The sequence below is a fragment of the Myotis yumanensis genome, unplaced genomic scaffold, assembly GCF_028538775.1.
Source record: "Myotis yumanensis isolate MYYU_CA2020_CCGP unplaced genomic scaffold, mMyoYum1.0.hap1 SCAF_10, whole genome shotgun sequence".
NCBI lineage: Eukaryota > Metazoa > Chordata > Mammalia > Chiroptera > Vespertilionidae > Myotis > Myotis yumanensis.
Genome location: NW_027223761.1, coordinates 5,645,069 through 5,660,580, shown reverse-complemented (window position 1 = coordinate 5,660,580; position 15,512 = coordinate 5,645,069). Strand labels below are relative to the sequence as shown.

Below are 15,512 nucleotides of genomic sequence, written 5' to 3'. Positions count from 1 at the left end.
TGGGGATTGAGCCCACAACCAGGCATGTGCCCTGATGGGGAATCAAACTGTGACCTCCTGGTTCATAGGTCAACGTTCAACCACTGAGCCACGCCGGCTGAGCTCTCTCTTTTTTAAAATTGATTTTAGAAGAGAAGGGAAAGAGAGAGAGAGAGAAACATCAATTGGTTGCTTTCCGTATCTGCCCCCAATTGGGGATCAAACTCAAAACCTGGGTATGTCCCCTGACTGGGAATCGAAACTGCCACCTTTTGGTGAATGGGACAAAACTCCAATCAACCGAGCCACACCGGCCGCCGGGCAGTCACAGAGACCTTTGACACAATCTCCAAACAAGGCTGTTGACCGCAGCCCTGGGAAGAGCACAGACAGTATTTAAAGAAGATGGTGTTTTCAGGCCAGGGGACCCCTGAGTCCCATGGCAGGTTCCCACTGCTTATAGGGGCTCTGAATTAAAACTTGTTATAGCTCCTGAAATTTCCTGTGAGTAGCATGATTATTTTGCATTGGATTTGTGGGTAGTTCAAAATATTAACTTGCTCAATGTAAGCATTAAAAATAACCACCATTTTTGTAACTATGGTTCGTCCATCATTTAGTCACTTTTTATTATACTTGAACCTTAACACAATGAGCGGAAAGGCTCCATGCCAGATGTGAAACCTTGGTCGGTAGTAGTACGGTTCCTGGCATGAAATAAGCACCCAGTTTAATAATAATAAGTAATAATGATAATGATAATGAGCGACATTTATAATCTACTTGACAGTTTCCAACCCCTTTCACATTCTTTATTCCAGCTCCCACGCGCAGTAGGGTAGCTATGTGAGCATTTCGTCCCATTTCACACATATAGAAACCGAAGCCCGACCTGGCGGTGAGCCGGCCGGGGGCGCAGGCCGGGAATGGGGCGCGGCCTCGGCGGGCGGGCGGGGCCGCAGGTGCTTTAATCACGCGGAAGGGAATCCTCGGCTGCACCTGGGCGGGCGCCGCGAGGAAATTGCTCCATGTTTGGGCTGCTACGTCAGAGGGGGCGGGCCCGCCGCTCCGGCTGGGGGACGCCAGGTCCTCGCCTTCCCCCACGAGCCCCTCGAAAAGGCGGCATCGGGGCCGTAGCAGGCAGTCGGGGCGGACAGGCCAGAGGTGGCGCGTCGGCAGAGGCGGAGCCCGAGGTGACCCGCGCCGCCGCGCAACGCCCCACCCCCTAGTTGAAGTGGTTCAGCCCGAGAACTTTTCATTCATAAAAAGAAAAGACTCCGCGAGGAGCGGGTGACTCAGAACCCGAGCTGCCGACGCTGACCCACCGAGCAGCCAGCCCAGGGCATGTTCCGAGACTTCGGGGAGCCCGGCCCGAGCTCCGGGCCCGGCGGTGCGTACGGCGGCCCGGCGCAGCCCCCCGCGACCGGCCAGCAGGTGAGCGGGAGCCGACGCCGGGTTCGCGGGAGGACAGCGCCCGGGTCGCTGCGGTCCGCTCGGCACGCGCCCCCCGGGACTGGGGCGGGAGCGGGAGCGGGGACCGCACTTGGGGGCCGTGGCGGGTCCTGCCCACTCCCCGCCGTCCAGGGGCAGGTTTCCCCGCAACCCAGCGGCAGAACAGAATTCTGACAACCTCTCCCTCTCTCCCTCTTTCTCTCCCATCCCCTTTCCCCTCGCTGCCTGCTGTCTGTCTGTCCCTCCGTCTTTCTTCCCTCCTGTCCTTACCTTTTTTATTCCCTCCTGTCCGCCGCTCATGGCTTTGTCCCATCTGAGTTCGAAGGGGGGCGGGCACCTGCGTTGTCCCAGCCCAGACGGGTCTGGTTCATCCGGGACTACGTTCCCGGGGTGGGCTCCCGAGTCCCGACTGCGACCCAGACGTCCCCACGCCGGAGGGAGGAGGGGCCCATCAGCATTTCCCCACCGACCGGGAATCCTCGGCCCCGTCTGTGAGCGTCTGCGTGTCGGTCCGTTTGTCTGTCCCGCTCTAACCCGTCTCCAGGTCCCTCTCCCTTCTCGGCTCCCGGAGACCGGTTGGTGACCCCTTCCTTCACAGGCTGGGCCAGTCCGGACCGGGAGGTGCCAGACCGTGCGCGGGGTCGTGCAGCGGGCAACTCCCGCACCCCCGACGATCGGCACCGAACGGCGCCCGCTGGCGGCTGGGGGGACCCGCGAGGCTGCAGGTGCCTATTTCCTGTCGAGGGGCTGCGAGCACGTGTCGCCAGGGGAGGGAAGGAGCGGCGTCCGTTCCGCCGAGTCACGGCGGCCGAGTCACCGTGGCTGACTCACCCGGGGCGCCCCTCCCTTCCTGGCCCAGAGCGTCCGGGGCCCCGACAACCTCGAGAGAGAGCGGGAGATGCCGCCAGCGCTCCCTGGATCCCGGAACTGGGGTCACTGGGCCCCCAGAGCGGGGCCAGGGACACCACTGTATGGACTTGCCTGGGCTTGAGCCGGCTCTTCCCGGAGGACTGGGCGCCCACACCCAGAGCCCAGCCCCAGAGCTTGAACCCAGTTTTCCCAACACTGAACCCCATCCAACCCATTCCTCCCATTTCTGGCTGTAAGAGAATAGTGGCAGGTCATTCCTGGAGCGCATGCAGTACAGCCAGGCATCGTGCTGGGCAGTTTTCACCTCATTTACCCAATTTCACAGAATCTAAGACCCCAATGATTTTAAAACTCAGCCACCAATGTTTTTTATTTTTTAAATCTTTACTGTTGAAAGTATTACATATTCCCCCCTTCTCCCCCACTCCGCCCCACTGACCTCTTTTAACCCACCTCCACCTCCCAATTATTATTATTTTTTAAATTCTCACCTGAGGATATTTTTCCATTGATTTCTAAGAGAGTAGAAGGGAAGGAGGAGGGAGAGAGAGAGAAACATCAATGTGAGAGAGACACATCGATTGGTTGGCTCCCACACAGGGGTGCCCCTACAGGGTCTCTGGAACCCGCAACCCAGGTACATGCCTTTGTCCGGAATCGAACGGAGACCCTTCGGTCTGCAGGCGGATGCTCTAACCATTAAGGAAACCATCCAGGGCACCACTTTTTTTAAAGTCACCAATTAAACTGAACTCAAAGCTACTAAAGGGTACTGGACAGCCTGGGCGCTCTCCCTCCTGGGAGCGTGCCACATCTTTCCCTTCCCCCTCCCTCTCCCAAACCTCCCCAGGCGCATTACCATCAGCTTCCTCGCTCCCAAGCTCCAAGGCCCTTCCTTTACCTAAAAATTATAATAATAATAATAATAACTGCACAGCCTGGACCGAGAACAGTGGCTCTTGACTTCCACAGCCTTAACCGGGCTCTGTCACACACATTCTCTCACCTGATTCTCACAGCTACCCTCAGAGTGAGGAGCTATAATTATCCTCTTTGAAGAGTCTAGCTGCCAGGGCCCAAATCCTACCTCCCACTTACTGGCTGTGTGTCTGAGGACAACTGTTTTCCTGTCTGAAAAAGAAGATACTGTTGTGCAAATTATATGAGTCAGTATTTGTAAAGTGGTTGGGACAGGGCCTGGAATTCACACTTTATAAGTATTAGCTCTGATGGGGAAATGCAAGTTCAGAGAGGTTATGTGACTTGCCAAAAGTCACACAGCTCAGGAGCCGTCTCTTTAACTGAGGGTGGATAGCAGTGTGGCTTTTATCCGAGGGAAGCCCCCAATTCACACAGACCTGACCCTGGCCTTCCATTTCTTGTCCCTCAGAAGTTCCACCTGGTGCCAAGCATCAATGCTGTGAGTGGCAGCCAGGAGCTGCAGTGGATGGTTCAGCCTCACTTCCTGGGACCCAGCAGCTACCCCAGACCTCTGGCCTATCCTCAGTACAGCTACCCACAGCCCCGGCCTGGAGTCATCCGGGCCCTGGGGCCACCTCCAGGCGTGCGTCGCCGGCCCTCTGAACAGGTAAGCAGAGGCTTTGCACTTGTCTGATTCCCACAGGAGGATAGCTCTTGCCCAGAAGGAGAACACAGGCTTAGAAGTGGGGAGAAGATAGCACCACTAGTGACTATTGACCAAGGTGGACTTATAGTCAATAGTAACTATTGAGAGGAGACTCTAAGAAGACCCAGGAGGCAAAGAGGTCACCTTTGGATCAGGGAATGCTTCCTGGAGGTGGAGGCATATTAGTCTAGAAAAATGGGTAGGATTTGCATAGATATAGTTGAAGGAAAGGACATTCCAGGTAGAGGGGATGGCAGGAGCAAGAATGGAGGTGGAGGGAGAACTTGTAAGGTACATGTGGAAAGGTACATGGAAAGTAAAGGGTATCCACCTGCTGACATGTGTGGAGAGGGTGGGCTTATGCTGTCTATGTCTATATAGCTGGGGAGAGAAAGGAGACAGTTCCCTTTAGCTACTCTCTGATTTTCAGTTTCCCTATCTCATTTAAAACCTCCCTAAAACCCTCTGGCGAATGTACTCTGGTTTTCCCCATATTAGAGCCCAGGAAATGAAGGCACAGAAAGATAAAGTCACTTGCCCAAGATCACACAAGTAGTGAGTAATGAGACAGGTCTGTCCAATTCTAAAGTGAGATCCTAACCACCAAGCCACACTGTCTCACCCAGATCTAAGAGAAGGTTTGAAGAAGAGCGAGCTGGGAATTTTTGCTTCCCCAATTTTTCCTACCCACACACTAATAAAGTCCTTACCAAAATAGAGAGAGAAAAAGTAATAAAGCGATAGAGTCTTTAAGGGAGTGGTGCCACTTTCCTTTCCCTGGAGCATTTTAGTATAAGAGACTGTAGTGGGTGAGGTTTGCACATTAAACAGACTGCTCTGCCGGGCAGGGTAGAGGATGGGGAGGGAGCTTGGGATCCTGGGAAAGATGTGCTATTGGGAGGCTTACCCAGAAACAGAATGGCTGGCCCCCCAGAGGCAGGCTTCTGGACTTTCTTCCTTCAGCCCTGGCCTGAGGGGGATTTGATCCTGGGTACTCTTAGACTGGGGCTGTGAGCTATAAGTGGGTTCCTTTTTGGGGGAGATGCTTTTCATCAGCTGGCCTCTCATTCAATGTAGAATAGAGTGGATTTTAATTTCTGCTCTAGGGGCATAAACAAGTTATTCATCTTCCCTGGGCTTCAGTTCCTTACATGGAAAGTTGTGTTAAGAATCTAAGAAAAGCACTTTGCTGGCACACAGCAGATTCCCAATAAATAATTGCTTAGCAAGCCCGAACTGGTGTCTCTCAGTGGATAGAGCGTCGGCCTGCAGACTGAAGGGTCCTGGGTTTGATTCTGGTCAAGGGCACATGCTCGATTTCGGGCTCAATCATCAGTGGGGGGAGGCAGCCAATCAATGATTCTCAATCATCATTAATGTTTCTCTCTCTCTCTCTCTCTCTCTCTCTCCCTCCCCCTTCCTCTCTGAAATCAATAAAAATATATTTTAAAAAATTAACTGCTTAGCAGCATTCATTGGCCCCTCCTAGTGCTTACAGCCTATGGAGAAAAGGAGACTTGGTTATCAAGAGACTGAAAAGAATAGGGGTCCTTCGAAGAAGAGTGGCCGGTTCCCACCAGCTCTAAGGAGCAAAGGCCACTTCTGGCTGGGAAATGAGAGGCAGCTTCTTGGAGGCAGATGCATCTTTTATTTTGTTTTGTTGTTGTTAATCCTCAACCGAGTATATTTTCCCATTGATTTTTAGAGAGAGTGGAAGGGAGGTGGAGAGACACACAGAGAGAGAAACATCTCTGTGAGAGACATATCCATTGGTTGCCTCCTGCACATTCCCCCGCCAGGGCCGGGGATGGAGCCTGCAACCCAGGTACATGCCCGGGACCCTTCAATCCGCGGGCGACGCTCTATCCACAGAGCCAAAACGGCTAGGGGGCAAGGCAGAAGCATCTTAGTTGAATCCTGGGACATGAAAAGGATTAAGATTTGTGGAAGGGCAGAGGAAGGCATTCTAAGGAGGTAATCGTAGGAGGCAAAAGTTGGGTGTAAGGGTGAAAATTTAACTACTGTAAGTATACTAAAGCGTGAGTTCCAAGAACCGGGCTGGGCGCGGTGATTCTTAAAGTGCAGGAGAAGGGCGCCCCCGCGCTGCCATGCCCTCCACCAGGATCCTACCACTGGGCCACCCAGTCACTAGGCGATTGCCAGGCAGCCAGTGGCCCAGGATCCACCTCACTGCTTCCTCTATTCCCCAGATCAGCCCAGAGGAGGAGGAGCGCCGTCGGGTGAGGCGCGAGCGGAACAAGCTGGCCGCGGCAAAGTGCAGGAACCGGAGGAAGGAACTGACCGATTTCCTGCAGGCGGTGAGCATCGGCCGGTGTTGAGGGCGCCCAGGCCCCGGCCCACCAAACCTTCCGAGGGCCTCGCCTCCTGTTAGCCTGTAGGGCCCAGGGGGCGCTGGAGAGACAGGCCTTCGGAGAAAAGGACCAGGAAAAAGTACCGAGCACTGCACAGCCGAGCTGAAGCTCAGGCAGACAGTCTCCTAAGATGCCCCGGGGACCTGATTGGAGTCCGGCACATTTTTCTCCCAAGGGCTCATGGGAATTGTAGTCCAGACTTGCTGAGGACTCCTCACCCTACCTCCAATTTCCTAAATCACCACCACCACCACGGAAGGCGATGCGGTATTCGGCCCTCATCTTCCTGACTCCTCTCTTGACCTTCTCCCTACAGGAGACCGACAAGCTGGAGGACGAGAAATCAGGACTGCAGCGAGAGATTGAGGAGCTGCAGAAGCAGAAGGAGCGGCTGGAGCTGGTGCTCGAAGCCCACCGCCCCATCTGCAAAATCCCGGAAGGAGCCAAGGAGAGCGACACTGGTGGCCCAGGCGGTGCCAGCAGCCCACCAGCCCCCTCCCGCCCTGTGCCTTGTATCTCCCTCTCCCCAGGGCCTGTGCTTGAACCCGAAGCATTGCACACCCCCACGCTCATGACCACACCCTCTCTGACTCCTTTCACACCCAGTCTGGTTTTCACCTACCCCAGTACGCCTGAGCCCTGTGCCTCAGCCCATCGCAGGAGCAGCAGCAGCAGTGGGGACCCATCCTCTGATCCCCTAGGCTCCCCCACCCTCTTGGCCTTATGAGGCACTCTGGCCAATATCTCCCCATCCATTGGTCCAGCTGGCCTGGGCTATATCCCATGCTCAACCCCAGCAGGTTCTCCATCCCTCCAGATGAGACTGAGCCTATTTTGCTTCCTGGCAGAGCCAGCTTGGGGCCACCAAAGCAGCTCAGTTTCTCTAGGGCTCGCCTCTCTAGCACAATTTGCATTAAATCAGAGACGAACTATTTCCCATTTGTGCAAGAGAACTCCTGGCAGCCCCAAAGGACTTTATAGACCTCTAGAGGTTTTCTGGAGCCATAACCCCCTCCAGGCCTTCCCTAAGTCTTCATTACCCTCTTCCTGTGATCTACCCAACCTTACCCCTGGACAGAAGGTGATATAATACCAGCCTAGAACACTAACTCATCCAGCCCCACTGCCAGCAGCACCCGGTGATTGAACCAGGGCATTCTGCCATCCCCTCCAGAAATGGCACAGTTCAAGAGAGTGCTAGAGACTTCTGTGATGAGCTGAGCTGCAGCCCCTGGCTCTGAGAAGACTTTAGCTCCAGGGAATCTAAGCCTCCACTGCAAGGGCAGCTGCTATTTATTTTCCTAAAGAGAGTATTTTTATACAAACCTGCCAAAATGGAATAAAAGGCTTGAAGCTCTGGCCTGGTTTCATTGGATTCAGAGGCTAAAGGGAAACCATTTGGATCCTCAGAACATTTGGCTCAGGTCTCAGCTCCACAGACTCACTGCATGACCTTGGACAAATTATTTGAGATTTCTGGACCTCCATTGTGTCTTATCTGACAAATGAAGCTACATCTGCTCTGCCTCATCTCCAGGATTGAGAAAAAGAGTGCTGTGGGATGCAAGCCAAGAGGATTACCATCCTCCTCGGGGTGGAGGCCCACCTTGCTCCTGGGTGTACCACAGGAGGGCGCTGTTATGCCCTTCCAGCCAGAAAGGAGGCGGCTGAGTGGGTTCTAGGCCCCCAACACCTGCTTCCTGCCCCATTGTCTTGGGCAGGAAGGAGCCGGGAAGGGAGCTGGAGCCACTTCAGCGGCCGGATCACGGCTGGTCCCGGAGCTTGCCGGCGGACGCGTAGGGGGTGGGGGGTGGTAGCCAGCGGCTTTCCACGGTCTCACACCGCTCCTGACTTGAGGTAATGGGATATCAGACACCTTAGTTCTGCAGCCCCTCCGGATAGGAACCATGCCCCGTCTCAGCGTCCCCGCCCTTGTCCTAACCCCGGCGAGTCCCAAACAGACGCTGCCATGGACTCTGCTTCCGTCCCAGTTTATTAGCCCCCACCCAGCCCCCTGCAAGTCCCTCCGCTCCAGCCGCCAGTCCCCCAGTTGCCCAGCCAGCGAAAGCGAAGGGCACTCCTCAGTGCCAGGATGTCTAAGTCCATGCCAGCGGCCCTTCGGGTGTAGCCGGGGCGGCTTCCAGGTCCCGAGGTCCATCGCAATCCAGGCGCTTGGGGAGCCATCCGGGCGGGCGTCGGCGCGAAGGAAGCGATGCCCTCAGTCATCTGGGGAGCAAGCCAGGGGCAACTGATCAGGGCTGCCCACGCTGCCGGTGCTGGAGCTTCCATCGCCCAGGTCCCGGGGTCCGCAGGGGGGCAAGGCGAGCTCCGGTGTCGGACCAGCGCCTGAGCCCCCCGCGCCACCAGGGCCGCCGCGGGGGCCCCACTCCTCGCCCAGCGCCAGGCAGAGCTCCTTAAGCGCTAGATTCTCCCGCAGTAGCTCTTCCTGGCGGCCCTCAAGCTCGGCCAGCTTCTGCCAACAACCGCCCAGGTCCTCGCGCACCGCCCGGGATGCTTGGGTCCCGAAGAGCTGCCACTGGCGCGCGGCGCGCCGCCCGCGCTGGCGCTCCGAGTCCAGAAAGCAGCAGAGGTCGCGCAGCTCGCGGTTCTCGGCCTGTAGGCGCCGGTTGAGCTGCTTGAGCTCGCGGATCTCGCCTAGGTGACCCTGCAGCTGTCGATTCACCTCCTGCATGAGGCGGCCGCGCTGCACCAGAGCCGCCAAGCGCGCCGCCTCCTCCCGCCGCAGGCGCCGCACCAGCTCCTCCTTGCCCAGAGCCGCCATCTCCTCGTCGGTCAGCTCCTCCAGGCCGCCTGCCTCGGCCTCCATGGCTGCTCAGGTCTCTGGAGCATCGCCTGCCCGCCGCCGCGGTCCAGGTGCCCCACGTCGAGCCCCGCGCGACTGGGGCTCAGGATCCGGCGTCGCCGGCAGCGGGCTGTGGCAGGCTAGCGTAGGCTGCAGCCGCCGCACGGGGGTGGGCACGCGGCAGGGCGCGCGCCGGGGCGGATCGCCTGACGTGAAGGAAGGACAGCCAATCCGGAGTCGCCTCCCTGGAGAGGGGCGGGGCCTGAGCTCCGAGACCCCCCTTCCCGGCCCGCCCACTCCCGACCGAGGCGTCCCTGACCGTCGGGGACACTGGGTCCCTGCACCCGCTCCTGTCAACCCGAAACTAGGCGCTTCGTACGTCCCAGTTCCAAACTGCCTCAGGTGCGAGCCTAGGCCTCTGGGCTCCTTCTGAGAACCAAGACTGCCCTGGAATTGACCCCCACCCCCACCCCCCGACACAGCCGGGACGATCTTTCCATCCTTCCCAGGGGAGGGGTGCCCGGGGAGCGGGGGTGGGGGACACATACAAGGGATTCTTTTGTTCAATAAGCCTTAATTGTGTGTAAAACCCATGCAGAATAAACTTGATCAAGGGTCTTTAAAGAAGCCTTAATCTGACAGGGGAGACAAGCTGTTTAAACAAGAAGCAAATGGAGGAGGGATACAGTCTGAGGGACGCCCCCCACCCGGGAAAAGGTTTCCCGAAAGAGACCATATCTGAAGGTCCCGGAAAAATGCATAGGGCTTTGTCAAGTAATGAGAGAGGAAATAACATGGTGAACGATGCTGGGGCCTGCAAGGGCCTAGCTGCTTTCGGAACAGTGAGAGTAGCTTGATTTCTTTTTGAGAGGCAGGTGTATGGAGAAAGTGCTAAGAGACGGGGACAGGGAGGAAACAAAGGTGGTCGGAAGCCAGATCCTAAGGGCTTTCACTACTAGGCTGGCACATTTTCACAGGCCAGTAAGGATTTTAATCAGGGGAGTAACATTTTAAAATATCTATTTTAAAAATGTTGTTCAGCCGAAACCGGTTTGGCTCAGTGGATAGAGCGTCGGCCTGCGGACTGAAGGGTCCCAGGTTCGATTCCGGTCAAGGGCATGTACCTTGGTTGGGGGCACATCCCCAGTAGGGGGTGTGCAGGAGGCAGCTGAATTGATGTTTCTCTCTCATCAACGTTTCTAACTCTCTATCCCTCTCCCTTTCTCTCTGTAAAAAAATCAATAAAATATATTTTAAAAAAAAACAAAAACGATTGTTCAGGCTGCTCTGTGTGAGATGGACGATGGGGAGGGGATGTAGGCAGGGAGATTAGTAAGAACACTGTGTCAATGGGCAAGGAGAATTTTGCAGAAGGACTGGGCTGGGGCCGTGCCAGTGAGGGTGGAGAGAACAAAAGAGATAATAGAAATATTTAGGAGGCAAATCAGAAAACTGAACGTGGAGAGGAGTCTGAGAGAAAGCCCAGGTTTCTGATATGGTGGATGTCGGGGCTGTCACAAATAGAACATAGGAGATAAACACAGGGGAGACTGACAGGCCTATCTAGCTGGGGCAGTGGGGGGGGGGGGGGGCGGGGCGGGGCGGTGGGGAGAGAGTTTGGAAAGACTCATAGATAGGCTGCCCTCCTGATGGCAGAGCTCTGAGCTGCAGAGTAAAAGGCCAGTAGTTAGTGGCCGGGCAGGGGGATGGGAGGGATGTAGCCCTGGCCGGTAGCTCAGTTGGTTAGAGCATTGTCCCTAAAACACCAAGGCCGCCGTTGGATCTCCGGTCAGAGCACATACAAGACGCAACCAATGAGTGCATGAATAAGTGGAACAACGCATCGACGTTTCTTTCTCTAAAATCAATACATTCAACAAACAGGCACAAACGTGGGAGCAAGTGTAGCATCCCAGGAGAGATGCTTAGCGGCAGGAAGAACGGAAGGGCTCCCAGCAAAAGGCTTTGGAAGTCGGCTACACACCTTCATTCGCAGAAAAAAAAATTAGGATTGAGCCCTGGGAAGCTCCCACATTTAGGATACAAGCCAGTAAGGATTTGAAAAGAGCTGAGAAAGCGGGGTGATGGGGCAGAGGAAGTGACGGGGAAGGGTTCCAGGGTCGGGGAGACGGGCGGGGCTGGGGTAGGGGTAGCGGTGGGGACCGGGAAGACCGGGACTACCCGTCCTGCGGAGAGGTGAGGCAGCTCCACCACTTCCGCCTCTTCCCTCGCCGCTCCTGCCCCACCCTCTCTGTCCCGGAAGTGGTCCTTCTGTGGCTCCGGGTGCGGGGAGCGGAATTTCGGCGCTCCCGGAAGTGGCCCGTCGGCGGCGCGCCCGCCGGGGCAATACTCGCTCCTGCTGGGGCGCGGCGGCGGCTGCTCCTGGGTCCGGGCGTCGCCATGACCAATGAGCTGGATATCTTCGTAGGGAACACGACCCTCATCGACGAGGACGTGTATCGCCTCTGGCTGGATGGTTACTCGGGTCTGTGAGGGGCCGAGCGGTTGTTTGGCTGGGCGAAGGGGCGGAGCCTGCACTTGGCGGTCTTTAAGCGGGCGGAGGAGGGGGGGAGGTTTGCAGGTCGGAGCTGGAATCCCTGCAGGGGCTTTGCGGTCGGGGCGGGGCGGGGCCTGATGCCGGTGCCTGCTCCCCAGTGAACGATGCGGTGGCCCTGAGGGTGCGCTCGGGAATCCTGGAGCAGACGGGCGCCACGGCAGCAGTCCTGCAGAGTGACACCATGGATCACTATCGGACCTTCCACATGCTGGAGCGCCTGCTGCACGCACCGCCCAAGCTGCTGCACCAGCTCATCTTCCAGATCCCGCCCTCCCGACAAGCGCTGCTCATTGAGAGGTGGGGGTGCCAGCCACTCTGGCCATGTACCCATTTTGCAGACTGAAACTGAGGCCCAGGAAGGGACGGGACTCACCCGGGCCCTGAAGAAGTGGAGAGCACAAGGGGCCAAGCCGAGGCTCTGCCAGCCCCCGTCTCCCCCTCCTGTAGGGGAAGTCAGTAGTGTCCTCTGCCTCCACGCAGGTACTATGCCTTTGATGAGGCCTTTGTGCGCGAGGTCCTGGGCAAGAAGCTGTCCAAGGGCACCAAGAAAGACCTGGATGACATCAGCACCAAAACTGGCATTACCCTTAAAAGCTGCCGAAGACAGGTGGGCACTGCACCCTCCTCACCAACACAACATTCCATCTACAGTCCACCCCTGTGGCCACTACCCCAACTCCAACCTCCTCCGCCACTTCTGATTGTGGCAGCAGCTTCAGACCCAGTCTCCTCGCCCCTGTTTTTGTCATCTCAAAGCAATCCCCTGCTCTTCAGCCAGAGTGACCTTTCAGAATCCCAGATCTGACCATAGCTTTCTTCGGCCCATAAACTTTCACTGGCTCCTACTCCCTTCTGGGTAGTAGCCACACACTTTGGCCTTGCCCTTCATACTCTCCTGTGAGCTGGTCCCTGCCAGCCTCCCTAGGCTTGCATTTCCCCAGAGTCCAGCTTTCTTTTGCTGGTGCCGCTCCTGCCTGGAGACTACAGTTCTTGGCCATGTCTACTTGAAATCCAAGGCAGCGTCAGATGCCACCTTCTTCACAAGCTTCCTGGTGGTGCCAAGGAGAAGTAACTCTTCTTCTGGAACATTAGTATCTTTTCTCTGCGTCTCCTGTGAACTCCCTGTATACAGCTTAGCATTTGCTCATTTTTTACTTTCTGAGCCTTAGGAGGGTCAGTTCCAGCACCAGCACCAGCTGGAGAAGAACTGGAGAGCGTGGTGCTAAAAAGTAGGAGTGAATTCAGTGGTAGGAGCTGAGCAAACGTTTATCTGAGATGGCAAAAGCTAATAGACATTTGTTGAATTGATAACTTACTGAAGGAATAACAGATCGGCATCTGTTGACAAAATAGATAGATAGGTGAGGGATGGTGTTCAGTAAACAATTTATTGGGTGAGCGACCTCTGACCAGTCCTTGCTCCCCTAACTTCCCTGCAGTTCGACAACTTTAAACGAGTCTTCAAGGTGGTGGAGGAAATGCGGGGCTCCCTGGTCGATAACATCCAGCAGCACTTCCTTCTCTCTGATCGGCTGGCCAGGTGAGCGACCGGGCAAGGAGCCGTCTATCTCCCCCATCGGCACAGTCCTTCCCTGGCCCCCGAGCCTGCTCCCCCTCTCCCTTCCCCTCCCCCAACCCACTTGACCTCTTGGCTGTGTGGGGGGATGGTTATCTCATTCCTGGTCTGTAAATTGGATCAGACTGGCCTGGGTTCAAATCCCAACCCGGCCATTCACCAGTTGGACTGTTGAGGTGTCACCTGTAAAGCGTGTGGCACAGCTCCGGAGCTCGGGAAGTGCTCGGTAAACTGTTACCCCTGTGGTCTCCTGCTACATCCCTTAGGAGACCTGGTTTGAAACCTTTTCACAGATGAGGAGGCCCAGAGACAGGTGACCTGAAACATGTCACACAGTGAGTTAGGGCAGAGAGAGGCCAGAGCTCAGATGCCTAGCAGATGTTGCAGGTGGGAACTGCTTGCTCAGAAGGAATGCCCAGCTCTGACAGGTCTCCTTTCCCCTCCCTGCAGAGACTATGCAGCCATCGTCTTTTTTGCCAACAACCGCTTTGAGACAGGCAAGAAAAAACTGCAGTATCTGAGCTTTGGCGACTTTGCTTTCTGTGCTGAGCTCATGATCCAGAACTGGACCCTTGGAGCCGTCGGTGAGGCCCCCACTGACCCAGGTGCCTGGACACCTCCCCACCCTCTCAGGGCCTGCTACCCCACCAGCACTTACTCCTGCAGGCCCCTAGTTCCCAGCATCCTTTCTTCTTCAGGGCCCCTCCCCAGCCATCTCTGCTCATAGTCCAGTGTCCCCATACACACCTTGTCTGCAGACAAGGGGCCCACTACTTCTCTGTGGTCCGGGGCAAAGCATTCCACCTCCCTGACACTCTGCTTTCTCTTCTGTCTTATGGGGGTGCGATGTGGTGGGTGAGGAAGGCTTGGGTTATCACAGGAAGGCATTTTGTCATGCCCCCGCCCCCCCCCAACTCCCTTCCTGGGCCTTACTCAGACTCCCAGGTGGATGACATGGATGTGGACTTAGACAAAGAGTTTCTCCAGGACTTGAAGGAGCTCAAAGTGCTGGTGGCTGACAAGGACCTTCTGGATCTGCATAAGAGGTGACTCTGGGGGGTTGTTTGTGGGGTGGGGCCTGAAGTGGGGGGCCCAGGCAGCTCTAGGCTTGACTTCTCTTCCTGCAGCCTGGTGTGCACTGCCCTCCGGGGAAAGCTCGGTGTCTTCTCTGAGATGGAAGCCAACTTCAAGGTCTGTGGCCCAAGCCAGCCTATGTCCCTTGGGTATCTCCAGCCTCCAGTGCACTGGCCCGCCGGGTGACTCTGTTCATGCCCTAGGTTGACCAGCAGGTGGCGCTGTGGCTCCCTCTGCCCACCTGTGCTGGGGGAGCCAGCTCCTAAAGGTTGGGGAGTTGATTGAGGGAGGTGGATAGATTTGGAGAGGGGCCTGCCCCTCCCCTAGCCTCTGGGGCAGAAGGCAGAACTCCCAGGCTCCCTGCCCCACAGAACCTATCCCGGGGGCTGGTGAATGTGGCTGCCAAGCTGACCCACAATAAGGACGTCAGAGATCTGTTTGTGGACTTGGTGGAGAAGGTGAGCTGTCCTGCCCACTGTCCACTCGTCCCCACCCTGGCCTGTCTCTGAGCTGTACCAGTGCCAGATGTTCCCTTGGGCCCACAGTTCGTGGAGCCCTGCCGCTCTGACCACTGGCCGTTGAACGATGTGCGGCTGTTCTTGAACCAGTATTCGGCGTCGGTCCACTCGCTGGATGGCTTCCGGTGAGTTACCCCGGCCTCCTGTTCAGCGTGGCCTCGCCCCAGCCAGCCTCCTGCCAGGGCCTGGCCCCCCTGCAGACTCAGGGTTCCCTGTTCTGCTGCCCTGGGGTGAATGTCTTTGTGGACCAGAGTCCTGGCTTCACCTCTAAGAAGCTGTGACTTAACCTTGGGCAGGTTCCTTGATCTCTCCATGCCTCAGTTTCCTCACATGTAAGCTGGGGGTGATAATGGTGAAGGTCATAGAATATTGTGAGGATTAAAGACTGAAGGTACATAGAGCACTTAGAGCAGGGCCGTGACACGGTGGGTTGTGGTAAACCTCGGCCATTACTGTTACCATTATCATTGCAGGCACCAGGCCCTCTGGGACCGCTACATGGGCACCCTCCGTGGCTGCCTCCTGCGTCTCTATCATGACTAAGGCCCCTCCCACCACTCTACTCACACTGACAATAAAGTTGCCATGACTTTGGAGGAGCCTGTGCCTGGGTAAACACAGGGTCCGTGTGTGGAGGGTGTATACGCGTATGTATCTAAGTGTCACGGTGTATGAGGACCTGTG

At 56.4% G+C, this 15,512-nt stretch overlaps 3 protein-coding genes across 4 annotated transcripts; 2 read left to right on the top strand and 1 right to left on the bottom strand.

Moving 5' to 3' along the window:
• The first annotated feature begins 1,042 nt into the window (after positions 1-1,042).
• FOSL1 (FOS like 1, AP-1 transcription factor subunit) lies at positions 1,043-7,957 on the top strand. Its single transcript, XM_070427551.1, has 4 exons — positions 1,043-1,413; positions 3,692-3,889; positions 6,139-6,246; positions 6,617-7,957. Exons 1-4 carry the CDS (start codon positions 1,324-1,326, stop codon positions 7,025-7,027), a joined length of 807 nt encoding a protein of 268 aa, XP_070283652.1. The 5' UTR covers positions 1,043-1,323; the 3' UTR covers positions 7,028-7,957.
• A 307-nt stretch (positions 7,958-8,264) lies between these two features.
• CCDC85B (coiled-coil domain containing 85B) lies at positions 8,265-9,286 on the bottom strand. The gene has a single exon (XM_070427552.1). The coding sequence runs from the start codon at positions 9,125-9,127 to the stop codon at positions 8,519-8,521; it is 609 nt and encodes a 202-aa protein (XP_070283653.1). The 5' UTR covers positions 9,128-9,286; the 3' UTR covers positions 8,265-8,518.
• A 2,134-nt stretch (positions 9,287-11,420) lies between these two features.
• Positions 11,421-15,422, top strand: FIBP (FGF1 intracellular binding protein). Of its 2 annotated transcripts, none has more exons than XM_070427549.1 (10): positions 11,421-11,588; positions 11,759-11,957; positions 12,141-12,267; positions 13,100-13,200; positions 13,687-13,841; positions 14,174-14,282; positions 14,364-14,427; positions 14,682-14,768; positions 14,856-14,953; positions 15,302-15,422. In XM_070427549.1, exons 1-10 carry the CDS (start codon positions 11,504-11,506, stop codon positions 15,369-15,371), a joined length of 1,095 nt encoding a protein of 364 aa, XP_070283650.1. In that variant the 5' UTR covers positions 11,421-11,503; the 3' UTR covers positions 15,372-15,422. The 2 variants fall into 2 exon arrangements, with proteins under 2 accessions (XP_070283650.1, XP_070283651.1); XM_070427550.1 differs by having other exon boundaries at positions 11,424-11,588; positions 13,687-13,820.
• The last annotated feature ends 90 nt before the right edge of the window (positions 15,423-15,512 follow it).